At 32.9% G+C, this 14,221-nt stretch overlaps 2 protein-coding genes and 1 pseudogene across 3 annotated transcripts; 1 reads left to right on the top strand and 2 right to left on the bottom strand.

The window, feature by feature from the left end:
* Positions 1-3,411: 3,411 nt before the first annotated feature.
* Positions 3,412-4,380, bottom strand: LOC146925062 (protein Asterix pseudogene; annotated as a pseudogene). The gene is made up of 2 exons (XR_015010348.1): positions 4,237-4,380; positions 3,412-4,150 (listed from the first exon to the last, which is right to left on the bottom strand). The product of XR_015010348.1 is annotated as a protein Asterix pseudogene (transcript).
* A 674-nt stretch (positions 4,381-5,054) lies between these two features.
* Positions 5,055-8,808, top strand: LOC146925061 (phosphatidate cytidylyltransferase 1-like). The gene is made up of 12 exons (XM_085710029.1): positions 5,055-5,187; positions 5,683-5,836; positions 5,980-6,233; positions 6,337-6,488; positions 6,588-6,729; positions 6,858-7,014; positions 7,120-7,167; positions 7,266-7,352; positions 7,455-7,583; positions 7,686-7,742; positions 7,881-7,964; positions 8,265-8,808. Exons 2-12 carry the CDS (start codon positions 5,759-5,761, stop codon positions 8,352-8,354), a joined length of 1,278 nt encoding a protein of 425 aa, XP_085566155.1. The 5' UTR covers positions 5,055-5,187; positions 5,683-5,758; the 3' UTR covers positions 8,355-8,808.
* On the bottom strand, positions 8,726-13,677 carry LOC146925060 (trigger factor type chaperone family protein). The gene is made up of 13 exons (XM_085710030.1): positions 13,434-13,677; positions 12,898-13,054; positions 12,444-12,572; positions 11,881-11,969; positions 11,491-11,674; positions 11,112-11,199; positions 10,850-11,004; positions 10,520-10,612; positions 10,324-10,416; positions 10,003-10,083; positions 9,719-9,868; positions 9,388-9,483; positions 8,726-8,964 (listed from the first exon to the last, which is right to left on the bottom strand). Exons 4-13 carry the CDS (start codon positions 11,913-11,915, stop codon positions 8,887-8,889), a joined length of 1,053 nt encoding a protein of 350 aa, XP_085566156.1. The 5' UTR covers positions 11,916-11,969; positions 12,444-12,572; positions 12,898-13,054; positions 13,434-13,677; the 3' UTR covers positions 8,726-8,886.
* Positions 13,678-14,221: the final 544 nt, after the last annotated feature.

Below are 14,221 nucleotides of genomic sequence, written 5' to 3'. Positions count from 1 at the left end.
TGTCTTTCAGAAAAATGTCGCGGGTTCGTAATTTTACTATTTTAATATAAAAAGAGTGTTCCTACGAGGATTTGAACTGGCTCCCCCTCACTATGATCCAGCAAAACTAACCACTTGACTTGTTATCTACTCATTGTTTTAACTTGAAATAGTTTAATGTATAATACATACATTTTTGGCACCCCTAACAAATTTATTCAAGATCCGCCACTGCAAGTGCTATTCCACAAACTGTCGCCCCTCATCGTCATCTCCATGGCTGGAACCATTTCCCTCACATATAACATTGTTGACATTTCATCAACTTCCAGCCAAGCCACTCCGGCGGCAAAACCCAACTTTCATTCCGATTTCATCGTAAACAACATAAAAACCATCATACAGGCGACGTTAGACAACGACTCTAACCTCTATCTCTCATGGTCCTCCCTCGTTAAGGAGTGACCCTTTTAAAGAACAAGCCATCCAAGTGGTTGCCGCCATCAAAGCTAGTGATCCGACTTTGGAAATGTTTAGACGTTGTCATTTTGCAATGGATGTATACAACCATCTATCAAAATATCCTCAATTACGTACTTGTGATCGACGACTCTGTCGAAAAGTGTTGGAACCGCATTGCCGCTTTGTTCCATATCAATAATTTCCAAAAATTTGTTTATGAAATTCGCTTTCCTAAGAATTCTATTACAAAGAATATTATTTCGACAAATTTGTTAGGTAAAATTTTCATATTCTTAAGAACATTTTTAAAAAAATTAATTTGGTTGAAGATATAAAATAGAAATAGGAAAAATAATAGAAATAAGAAAAAAATTAGAAGTTGCTCGAACATTTTAATCCCAAAAATAAATAGTATTTGAGAACAATTTTTTATCAAACATGATAATGTTAAATTCCTAACCTCGTTTTCCCATGAATGTTGATGGTAACCTTGAAACAAACACAATAATTGGCTTCATATTTCGCTATTAGCAAAATTTGCCAAACTCAGCCCATTTAAATAGATTTTTCACCTCTCTTTAGACTTACTTACTGTTTTATTAGATATTTTCTGCATTCTAGAGAGAGGTTAGAGCTATTTCTTAAGAGAGAAACACACAGCAAGTGTGTTAGGAGTAGATTCAAGCCAAGATTTGTTGAGACATCATGGATCTTGTCAATGAATCTTCATCTCTTCTTCATCCTTTGCATAGCTTTCATAGACATATGTAGCTATCATCTACTCTTGTAGTATTGAGGTAATCAAACAAGCTATTATGTACTCTTTTGATATTTTAATATATGGTTCTAGCTTATTGATTCAATATTGTTGTTATTCTTGCTTTTAATGCTTTCAAAGAGATTCAAGATGATTTGGACACATACTTTTAAATCAAGAAATAGAATAACAATCTATCTTAAGTTATCACTCTAGACATAGATGTTAATATTCGATAATCACTTTTAATCTAGAACTTGATGCTTTTGGGTAATTTAATCGGTTGGGAAATCGTCGATTAGATTATCCGAAGTTCCGAACGACTTTGTGATCGTTTAAATGTTTGGGAAATCGATGTTTAAACGATCTCTTAGAACTAACGATGTCATTTGGACACGAATGATATTGTCGAGTGATTGTGATAATATCGTTTAAAAAGCTAGAATCCGTTAATTGATCGAGAGATTGCAGCTGTTACGCTTGGTTGAGTATCTCTGACCCCAAGCGAATTGGCCCTATCTCTTCTCTATTTATTTTATGTCAAATAGTTTATATATGTTTACACAAACAAACATTTTAAATCCGTACACTTAGAACAATATTGATTGTTGAATGGCTTGAATATCGCGCTAGTCCCTGTGGAGACGATATACAATACTTACTTTTGATTGATAGAAAAATACTACATCACCCTCTAATTCTGCATTCTCCACAACCCACATAAACTAACATTAATTTGAAGCTCTCATTTGCAATTGAAAGTACTATTAAAAAAAAGCTTCAAACTATTTCATAAGCAGGTAGAAAGAATAAGTTTGATATTAAACTAAAACTATGCTACTCAAAATGATAAAAGCAAAATCAAGGACCATAAACAAAGCAAAATAAAAAAACAGGCGTACCAAAAAAAGTCGACGGATAGCATCAAGTTTCAGATGACGGAGTGGAGACCGGAAATGATGATTCGGCGTGACGCAATAAAACTAAGCGAGCGAATGATCCGATGGGGTGACATGCATGAGGATTTTGGGAAGATGAACGAAGCATGAAAGGACGTTGAGAAGGACGAACGGTCGACGATGGGTGTTACGTTTGATGGTTATTTGGTTCTTCGAGTGTGCAGGGGAGGAGAAGTGAAAGACGCCGAAGCAAATTTGGATGAAAAGTTTGAAGGTGTCGAGAGGGGAAGAGGTGAAATGGGTCTCAAATTTTGACGGCAAATGTTGATTTATTTATTTATTTATTGGAAAATGAACAAAGTTAATTGAGATGAAGCCTTTTTGGTTCATTGGAATCATGTACTGCCTAACAATGAAGTGGTGCAATGGAAATACATTTAGCATTAATGGTTAATGGCCAACTATTATTTGCGTTGGAAACAAACAATATAGTGGGAGGCAACAATTTAAATTCAACGGTTGAATATGTTTTGATTGAAATCAACGATCAACATCAATTGGCGCCTAAATCAATTAGGTTTAGGGTTGGAATTAGGGGTGGAGTGCTAGCTAGGATTAGATATAAAGATAAGTAAGATTAGATCTTTTCCCCGTGCTACCGCCCGGGACATTAAAAATGGAGAAGCTAAAAAAGTTCTGATATTATTCATTACATAAAAAATAAAATAAATAAACATAAAAAGTATTTAAGGGCGTACAAATATTGGGTCACACATTTTCGAATATCTCCTTATAAACTACATTTGAAGTGGTGCTGATACATTTGAAGCATAATAAACCAATAAACTACATTTTCGAATATAGTAGTAATAAAAAAGTAATAGTTATGTTAGCTGGTTTTGATAAAGGCATGACAGCAAACAGAAAAGAGAAAAACATGAAGCCAGCATAACAACTACAGCTGCTAGCCCAAAACAGCATCGAAAACTCAGCTACTCCTCAAACAGGCACGGCACCAGCAGCCGAAACACAGCACCAGCAGGTAACATCAGCAGCTGCCGACAGTAGCAGCAGCCACAACCAACCCAAAGAAGCCCAAACACTACCTCCTTAAACACTACCGCAGATGAATTATATATCGTAAAGGATACTTGTACACAATAATGGGACACAAAAAAGAAATTTCATTGAAAATAAAGGGAGAGGTACTTAGATAATCAAGTGCATACATATCAATCAATACAAAATCTGGCATATCTCTTAAACAAAAACTTGCTGGTCCGCAAACTCAAAATAAAAACAGACAAAACAGAATTGAAATCATCCAAAACACCATTGTGAAAAGTTTATAACATACTTTCAAAGTTTATAACATCAAACAAAATGTTATAAATCACAGACACCGAGTTACTCTAAATTTCAAAGTTTATAACATCAAACAAATTGTCCAAATTGACAGATATGCAGTTTCAGAAGCATATTTAATACAACGAATTAGAAATCACAGACACTGAGTTACTCTAAATTCCATCTTGCGCTTGTTGATCTAATCCTGAAAAGGCTCAAAAAAAGGTAATTTTTCATCTCAAGAACTTGAGATCTCAACTTTGCTTGCCGTCTTAGAGGCCCAAAGTAGTTTGTCATCAATCCCATTAAAGAAAACATCATAGCCATCATAACTTGTTTAAGATCATTTTCAACATTCCTCATATTAATAATGGATTGAGCACAAAATATGAGAGCCAACCACGAACCCAGCTTATACCTGAACATAACGCCGAATAAGACAGCGATGAAACTGGCGTAATCGATCGGAAGATCTTGTGGAGCTATCACTGGTGGTACGTACGGCTTCGCCGATGATGGCTGACGTGGATTTATCCCATGCGATGACATCTTTTGAGTCTCTCTCTCTCGTCTTACTCTCTCTCTCACCTTAGAGAGATTAGATAAAAATGTCAAGAAGGATGATTTTGGAAAAGTAAGAAGGAAGATTTTGAAAGACTCAAACGGTTTTGTTTATAGTCAAGAAGTATGACATCTATCAGAGGTGCTGTTAAAAAAAAAACAACAAAAAAGCAACATAAATGATTTGTACAAAACTGGAAACAACAATATCAAAGGATGGAAGACTTATACCTATCAAATCATGGTAGGCAAGCAGCGCCTGGATTCCATTATTTGCCATGGGATTCGATTGAATTTGAAAAAGAATGAGATGTGATTCATGTGATTCCATGGTATGGTATATATACACGTTCAGATTCATTCATCATGTATCATGGAAATGATACCTATACATTGGTATCATATCAAAGGCTTTGGAATCAATAACAACATTAAATGCAATCATGGAATGGGGAAAGCAACAACCAAAAGCGTTGAACGTAAAAGGCATGGGGAATTTAACGTAAAATGCAATCAGATTAGATCAAAGGATGAGATTAATGCTTAGCTTGCTGATTTGATCAAACGGTCCTGCTTGATTGGCGCCCAAAATGCTTAGGTTTAGGGTTTGCAAGGTATTTAGCATTGTTAACAAAGATTAGATATAAGTATGATAAGATGGATATGATTGTATTTTGTGGTGATATTATATGATAGTATTTTATGGTATACAAGTACTAATTTTGCAATTTTTTTCTATCATCATAGAGACATTGCATTATATATGCAGGAGTCGGTGTTCAAACTTTAGATTTTTCACGTATTCACTTTAAAATGGTAAAAATTCTAAAATTAGGTTATTTGACCAAAAAATAAGTAGAGCAACTCTAAACAGACAGTTAAAATGAGACGGACTATATACTACGAGAAAGAAAAATAAAACTTTATATAATAGAGTTTGAGTGAGGTGAGGGATCACCTTGATTGGTCAATGAAGACTTTCACGTATCTCTCGTAGTTAGTTAAAGTTCTCTCTCTCATATGTCTTGTTCTTGTCCTTGCATGTTTTCTGTTATTCTTGTTTAGTTTTCCTCAAACATAGCAAATCCACATCCAATTACACAACCTCATCTTCAACGTTCCTTCATCTTTTTTCTCATTTTCTATCTCTACACTGTGCTAGCTAACAAGGAATTTCTCCAAGTACGTATACTCTTTTCATTTCTACCATTTCATTCTTAGGGTTAATTCGGATTCCATTAATTTTTTAGTACATATGTTTTTTTAACACAAGGGAAAAAATGTTATGGTTAATTTTGTACATTTGTGACTCTCAATGTTACATTCTAATGTAGATTTAATTATATGTTGTTTACAGTCACAGATGTGTTTAAAGTTTCATAACATTTTGCATCACAAATACTTGTTACTAGGTAACTTTGATCATATTTGATTTTGATGTAATGAGTTAGAATACTCAATCTCACAGTAAAATTGAATGTGTGTGTATGTATATACATATTCACATCTAAGTGTCTAAAATACTAATTTCAGGAGGCATTAGGCAATTCTGAGTATATATGTTCAAAAGTATTTTGGATATCAATTCAGTTTAGCAAAGTGATTGAAATATTCATTAGGAGTACTAAGTTCACATGAATGAAGGTAATTCAATATATAATCTTTTTCCATTTGAAGTCTCAGGGAAGTTCTGAGTCTCTATGCATGTATAACACCTCAACAAATATTTGAACTTTATATCATCAATTCAACAATGAGAGATTTGAACGCGGATAATGGCTGTATTTCACCAAAAACACCAAATTTTCGGCACAGAAGACGCTCAAATGAGGTTAGTGTGGTAATGTTAACATGTATCTTTCTGTGTTACCAAATATATTCATATGTACGAGAGGTGATTCATATATTGAATATCATAAGTGAAGATGTTTAATTTTGGTATTTTGATGGTTCTAACTTTTTTTTCTGTATCAGTTTCCTCCTGAAATAAGCAAATCAAATGGAGCCATTTTACTTGTAAATGATAAATATAAATACAGATCAATGTGGATACGTGCATATTCATCTCTATGGATGCTAGCATTTGTCTCACTTATCATATATATGGGTCATCTTTACATCTGGGCCATGGTGGTTGTGATCCAAATATTTATGGCTAGTGAGCTCTTTAATCTATTGAGAATAGCTAGTCAAGATAAACGTCTCCCTAAGTTTAAGCTCTTGAATTGGTAAGCATCATTATTTATTAATCATAATACAATTTCTAAATATTCAATTCATGATGTTTAGTTCACAAAAGAAAAGATAAGATTTGAAAACAACAATGTCCAGGCATTTTTTCTTCACGGCGATGCTATACGTATACGGCCGTATTCTCAGTCAACACCTTGTGAATACAGTGACATCAGATAAATTTTTCTATAGACTTGTCAGCAACCTCATCAAGTATCAGATGGTTATATGTTACTTCTTATATATTGCAGGTTAGTACTTTTAAATGTGTTTTACTTGTATGATTTCAGGGTTTTCCCTATAGTATAATAAATTCATTTCTGAGTAAATCTTTTCATGTATGATTTCAGGTTTTGTATGGTTTATTCTTTCATTAAAGAAGAGATACTACAAATATCAATTTGGCCAGTATGCATGGACACATATGATACTTATTGTTGTGTTTACACAGTCTGCATTCACGGTAGCTAATATATTTCAAGGAATTTTCTGGTAACATGAATTCTGATACATATTAATTCATTCTATTACTGTTAATTTCTTTGTCATTGCTAACCATTATATTCTTCATGCATTCAATTATTATTATAATGTAATAACATGTTAACATTATTTTGAAGGTTTCTTTTCCCTGCATCTCTAATTGCTATGAATGATGTTGCTGCATATATCTTTGGTTTCTTCTTTGGGAAAACACCTCTGATCAAGTTATCTCCAAAGAAAACATGGGAAGGTTTTATTGGAGCATCTGTTGCAACTATGATTGCGGCATTTACGGTAAGAATCAATTAATGATACATGATGCACCATGAAAGCAAACTATTTGATAAGATATTGGAATAACAAACTGGAAGAATAATTGATTTCCCATTATTTGTGCAGTTTGCAAACTTTTTGGGACGCTTCAATTGGTTAACATGTCCAAGGAAGGTAACAATTTTGATTGAGTGAAGTCACATAAGATTAAGAGGACATATTCGATTTTTGCTCCTAATGTTTGTTGATAATCTATGGTGCAATAAATTCAGGATTTATCAACTGGTTGGCTTGAGTGTGACCCTGACCCAATTTTTAAGCCAGAGTACATTCCAATGCCAGGATTTGTTTCTCATTGGGTAAGTGACGAATCTTTCTGTTGATGCGATTAGCATTCATATTTTGACGTTTATGATAATCTTATGACAAGATTAATTTTTTCATCGTGCAACATTTTGTAGATTCCTGAGAAAGAGATAGCAGTTTTGCCAGTACAGTGGCATGCCTTGTGGCTAGGACTATTTGCATCCATAATAGCACCATTTGGAGGATTTTTCGCTAGCGGTTTCAAAAGAGCTTTTAAAATCAAGGTATGTTCTTGATCATAGTAGGGTTGATTTTGCAATCATATGCTTTTCACCTTTCACTTTAAAACTCCAAAATATAGCACTGATCTCTCACAATGAATCCAGGACTTTGGTGACAGTATACCCGGACATGGCGGATTTACTGACAGAATGGACTGCCAGGTTTGCACATAGATATATTTGTTTTACACTAGAATAATCCTTGGTCTGTATCTTAACAGGAAATGATTTAAATCAGGACACAGTTCTTTTCATATTTTTATAGTATTTATTAAGAAACGTGTTATGCATATTTTTCAGATGGTGATGGCAGTTTTTGTTTACATTTACCATCAGTCATTTATTGTCCCCCATGACTATTCCATTGATGTGCTTTTGGACCAGGTGAGTTTTTTTGTTTAACCAATTTATTGTACAGTTTTCAATCATGTAAAAATTAAAGGATTTTGTTTCCACGTGATACTCTTCGTTCACCCTGGACATGACCAAACAATCAAATGTTAAGTTGTGAACTCTGAAAGACCAACACATACACGTCGACACTGATAATAATTTAAAAATGGAAGAAATTAAATGTATATGTGTCAGTCTCGGACACCAAACACACCCTGGAAATTGAATGTAAATCATAAGTGTATGTGTTACATAGGTCGGGAATCATTTTGTTTTATATTTATCGTGTAGATAATGAGGGACCTTGGTTTTGAGGAGCAGCTGGCTCTTTATACAAGACTTGGGCAGATATTACATGAAAGGCAATTAATGCATACATGACAAGTTCACTGTGTACATTCTATCAAGCATGCTTCAGTTGGTGTTACAAATGATGGAGATTGATAAAGAATCTTTTTGAGGCCACTCTTTTTTAACTGCTGAGTATATTTAGAAGTGAGTACAGAGATCCTTGAATATCACATTGCTTATTTCCCTTTTGGGATTGACATTGACATTTTAAGCATGCGTGTAACGAGAAATATATCGGTGTTTTTCCATGCATACATAGTTGTTGGAAAGATTTGAGATTTTAAATAGAATCTGAAACTTCTTTCTAGCATGGAATGGGTGGCTGCAAATGGAACTCTTTGCAGGATTTTCTGTACTATTTCCTACTGTTTTTGTTAGCGCTATCTACTTTCAAGAAAAGATTTATCATCACTTGTAACACATATTTCTATTCTTAATGTTTCTTTCTACAAAATTCAATCAAGTATTGTTTATTTTCTTACAACTTACATTGGCCGAAAGAAAACTCTTTAAATGGATCTGCAATCTCACTTTCCTAATTTGTTTGGCCGGTGCTTGTCTCTCATTTTGTTATATACTGAACTTCTGCATGTTCTCTCAACCATTCTAGCACCTTAGCTCCTTCTAGTATTTCTTGAACCTTCAAGAAAGTTCAAATAGATCATATCAATCAATCTTTAAATTAGGAAAGAGAGAAATTCAAGACACAGATTTCAACCTTAAAATTGAAAAATGCAACCTAAACTACCATTGCCTACAAAATGAAGTGACTTTTGTTAATCAAGATACCGTGTAATCCTTTCGGATAGCCATTGTTCTTAGTTTGTATTTGGGTTTTAGTATCCTTTATATTCCATTATTTAGAATATACATCTCTTTTTGCTGTTTCAAAAGGAAAAAAAAAATACTATGCAAGTAGGAAGTGTTTATCCCTACACGGTCCATTTTAAAAACGGTACATAATATTTTTTATTTCGGATATGCATAAATGCAATGATTAAGCAGCTGAAACAAAAATTTAAAACAAAATAACAGCAAGCAAATTCAAAAGTAAGGTGCAAACCTGTTCCTTTACACGTTCCTCGTCGTATTCTTGTTTTTGACGTTTGAATTCAGCAATGGAATTCTCAACCTCTTTGATGATGTCTTCAGTAGGAAGCTAGAGAACAACATATAGGAAAGAATTATTCTAATAAGCCAAATAATTTACTAAATAGACTAGACAGTTTAATAATAAATAATGTGATATGTAAAACAAATGTTATTTCTCAATCAGATTAAACTGAGTGGCGCTTATACACTCATATCATCTTTTGGCAATGGGAAATATTTATTGTCAGTATGACCTGAGTAACTATTTGTATAGAATACATATCTTAATCAGATAAGCATACCTGCATATTTTCACGCCTATATATGTCACCAACTGCCAGGTTCTGTTTGATCAAATTTGTAATATTTTCCTTATGATGCTCAAGATATTCATTCACGGACTTTGGACTTGATAGAGTAGCCAGCTGCTCTTCAGTTAGTTTTATTTTTGTCTGCATCATCACAATTGCGCCAAATAAGAACAAATAAATAAATGTGTGCGCTTGAGAGAGATTTTTTTTTTCCTTTAAATGTTGGAATCCAAGTTTTCTGATTGGATAAAGAATGTTCCTACTTGAATCAATACCTGCATTTCTAATAGGCTGGATCCATATAGCTGTCTACCTTGTTCATCAAACAAGGATTGAGGTATATCAACTTCTACCATCTGAAATGACAATATGAATACTAAGCGAAAAAGTTCAGAAATTGAAGAATGATTATATGAATATATAGCTACCAGAAAAAGAAAGAAAAAAAAAATACTCAAGCGTGTTCATGTCAGAAACACATCATTATGCACAAGGTAAAAGAAGCATGCATATCGAAAAAATGTTGTGAGGTACATTCTAATCTGGAAGACAAGACAGATTCAATTTAATACTGTTACCTAATGATGTAATGTTACCTTAGAAATCTGATCTAATATAGCATTATCAGTTGCTTGTTCCCTAGCTGTTTGCTCTATCTCTTGGAATCTTTCTAACAATAAGTCTTTGACCTGGAAATTCATGCCGGAGAATTTTACTCACAATTCAACAAATATAATAATTCTTCAGTATACACTTTACTATGACAATTGCACTTGAGGGAGAAAAAGTCACCTGTTGCACTGTGGTACATCCAGGGATAAGTTTATCAGCAATAGAATCATCCAGCTCTGGTAAATCTCTGTAAAAAAGTTCTTTGCACTCAACCTGTTAGAAATGAAAGAGAAGCTCAATTAGTTGCTTCCGTTAAAGTTCAATGGGCTCGTGTGCATACACAAACACAGATCAAAGGTACAAGAAAATTATATGAAAGCAAAAATCCATAAACTATACATGTATGTGAACAAGTTGGTATCTTATAAAACCAAAAGAAAAACTATTATGCTGTATGTTGGCTCGTGTTTTTAAAATAATTAATCTTTTGATTCAGCATTAGAAACTTACAGTAAACTGAGCATGAACACCTTGGAGATTTTCCTGCTTCCATGTTTCAGGAAAAACAAGGGGGAATGACTTTGTTTCGCCTCGACCAATTCCAATTATAGAATCAAGGAAACCTGGTACTAATATTTCACCATCCTCTGTATCAAAATTGAATCCTGCATACATAGTATGATGTTTGATGAAAAAATGATCATGATATATCACCCCAAAATAACTGCTATCACAAATCAGTTAAATACCATTTTGCAAGCACATCACCTACCTTTACTTTCAGCAGAAGGAATATTTTTGATATTTGATTCTTGATCAACGGTCGTTGCTGAGATGTCAAGTACAACAACATCACCGACCTGTAAAATTAAATACGCACAATAATTATCAAGATGATGTATAAATTATAAAATACATATAAAAGGAAATGGTATTCATACGAAAACAGTTTGCTGCGAGCCTGCGACTAAATAAAACATTCATGAGGAAATATGGATAGATTCTGAACACTTGTTTGGTATAACTTGAAAACGTTATAAAACGACTCGCAGAGGTTTGACATGAATATCATTTTTATTAAGAAACCACATTAAAAATGGAAAAGAAAACAAGTGTCAGTTAGTTGACTGGTACAAATTAAATTCAATCACCTGTAGTCCTCTGTCAGTAACAACTTTCAGTACACCAGCTGACTTGTAACGCCTTCTAAATTCTTTTTCAGATGCTATGTGAGCATCTATTTCACTGTCTATCTCAACAACAACCTTCAAGTTTTTGTATGCATCATCAGAAATCCATTTAATTTCTGGTGCAACATCAACAATCACATCATACCTGAAAAAGTGAAATAAGCGAGAGTAATTAATAGTAATACAATCTGCAGTGTGGAAGTCATCGGCTGATAATGTGAGCATTCTTCATTATGATCTTCCTTTTCTCTATTTTATGAGTATAGATAACTTTGGTATAACAGACTCAAAAAAAGGAGGAAGAAATGAGCGTCACTGAAAATGAATTTCAAACAGTAACGTATTGATTACCTAAGATATCCGAGAGAATAATAGGTATCCTCCATATCAGAAAATTTAGTAACTATACGTATAGAATCCTGCAAAGCCCTTCCAGTAACCTATAAAACAAAATTGATTATAAGATGTTCAAGTGAAAGATCAAAATATTACTTGATCCAATAATCCACATTTTTCAGTAATAACTTTGGACAAACGATTGGAAAAATTATAATAAATAATTATCATTATTATTAAATCTTTTTAGCAGTAACAAGTCCTCATGTCAAAGGCATTTCATTGGAAAATATATCTCACACAATTTTACTATCATGGACATCGATAATGTGGAATGGTTGATTATCAGTTTGTGTTAGTGCAATGTGCATGGACCAACAAACATCTTTATAGTACGAAACTAGATTTCAGTAAATATGATGAATATGACTGGTAGAGAGCTGTTTACTAGCCATGATCAAGGAATCACTCATGGATATAATTGCAAATAAGCAGAGTGAACCCAACATTGTCTAAAAAGCTAACATCAAGAAAGAACGCAAGGACATCAAAAATGAGAAAACCAGATTACAACATACCGCTGTTACAGCGTGTGAAAGTGTCCTCCTCAATATTGATTCGATCGTAGCCTTTTGAACATTTTTACTCCCCACATAACCAACAAGAATACTTTCCGGGACCTTTTTTCCAGGACGAAATCCAGGTACCTGTTGAAGTAAAACATTGTTAAATTAGCTCATACTACTATAACTTATAAGCAGCATGTTTTCTTAAAAGAGGGTGAAATAGTAAACTTGTATATGATATGGTAGGGTAAAAATCTTAAAATTGTAAAATTCAGTAACCTCAAATTTTGCATGGAAGAGAATGTAGAGTGGTTATAGCCTCCAATTTAGATATCAGAAATCATAAACTAGTCATTAACTATTCGCAGACAAAAACAATTTTCTGAATGAATTTTGTTTGGATTGAATACGAGAAAGATATATAATATAATTCTATAAACATAATGTAAGCATAAATCAATAATACCTTGGCGAACTTTGTAAACTCAACTAGGACCCTTTCGTAACAGTCCTCGCATACCAGTGATGGTACCTCCACATGCAATCTAACCTGCAGGATAGCATAAATATATTCAGTAATATGAATACCTTAGCATTATCTTCTCTTAAGAATATCATTTGCAGTTGATTAATGATACTTGCACGCTTGCACCTACACTCTTCCATGGAAACAATTATACCATACACTATGGATTGTATAGTTTATTTTATTATATATTTTCATAAATAAATACAAATATACCAGATTACTTTGAAAACTTAAACTCTAAATCAGGAAATAAAACGAAAAGAACTAAACAATTTTTGTCATCAGGCTATATAGTAAGTTATACAAGAAAATACACTCATAACATTCTTCCAGGACTAGCTACACTAGATGTTCAATCTATAAATAAATAAAATATATTGAAATACATAATAAACTTAAAAAAAATCAAACTGAAGAAAAATAGTTTGCTTATTTTAGAATCTATCTATCTACTCTAACAAAAGTCTTCCCATGGGAAAAGTTCAACTGAAGAAGAAGATGGAGAAGCTGAGACAGTGAAGGGAGAAGAAGTGTGATGAAAAAGAGAAGGTTGAATGGAAGAAGATGAGAGGTTGAAGGAGTTGAATTTGGAATGAAGATGAAGATGAAGAGAATTTGAAGAAGAAGAAGGAAGAGAGAAAGAAGGGTTGAAAAGAAGAGAAGTAGTTGTGAAAGTTCGAGTACAGAGCTCCATGGCAGCAGCAATCAAACAGAGTTGCTCACTCTTTGGTCGGATAATAAATATAATCCAGATATATGGATATTTTCTTTCTTTCTTTTCAATCATTTTTACTATTTTTCTTCTTCTTTTTTTCAACTGTACTCACATTTATAAGAAATTTAAAAACTAACTATATTTTAGTTCAACACTTTTCTATTACAAATTTTTCTTTATAATACATAATGTTTTTGCCATATTCCAATTTAAATTATATTAAATTTTAAATTGAATATTAAAAGTAAAATTTAAATATATTTAGATGAGATAGATATCATAAGACAGAAACAAACAAATTAAATTACATTTTTTTTATTTTATAAATAGACAAGTAAATGTTTGTCTTTCTGCCGGTAAAGATAATATATATTTTTTTTTATCAAAGATAAAATGTTTGTCTTTCTGCCGGTAAAGATAATATATATATTTTTTTTTATCAAAGATAATATTAGACTAAATACACATACAACCCAACATATTTATTCTAATTTTTGAAATTCATACGAGTCATATCAAATTATGCATGTCTCAAATAAACATAGC

Source organism: Medicago sativa, chromosome 5 (assembly GCF_051527215.1).
Source record: "Medicago sativa cultivar Bolivia chromosome 5, Bolivia_mono, whole genome shotgun sequence".
Lineage (NCBI taxonomy): Eukaryota > Viridiplantae > Streptophyta > Magnoliopsida > Fabales > Fabaceae > Medicago > Medicago sativa.
Note: the sequence above shows the minus strand (reverse complement) of the source record. Positions and strands in the feature narration are given on the sequence as shown.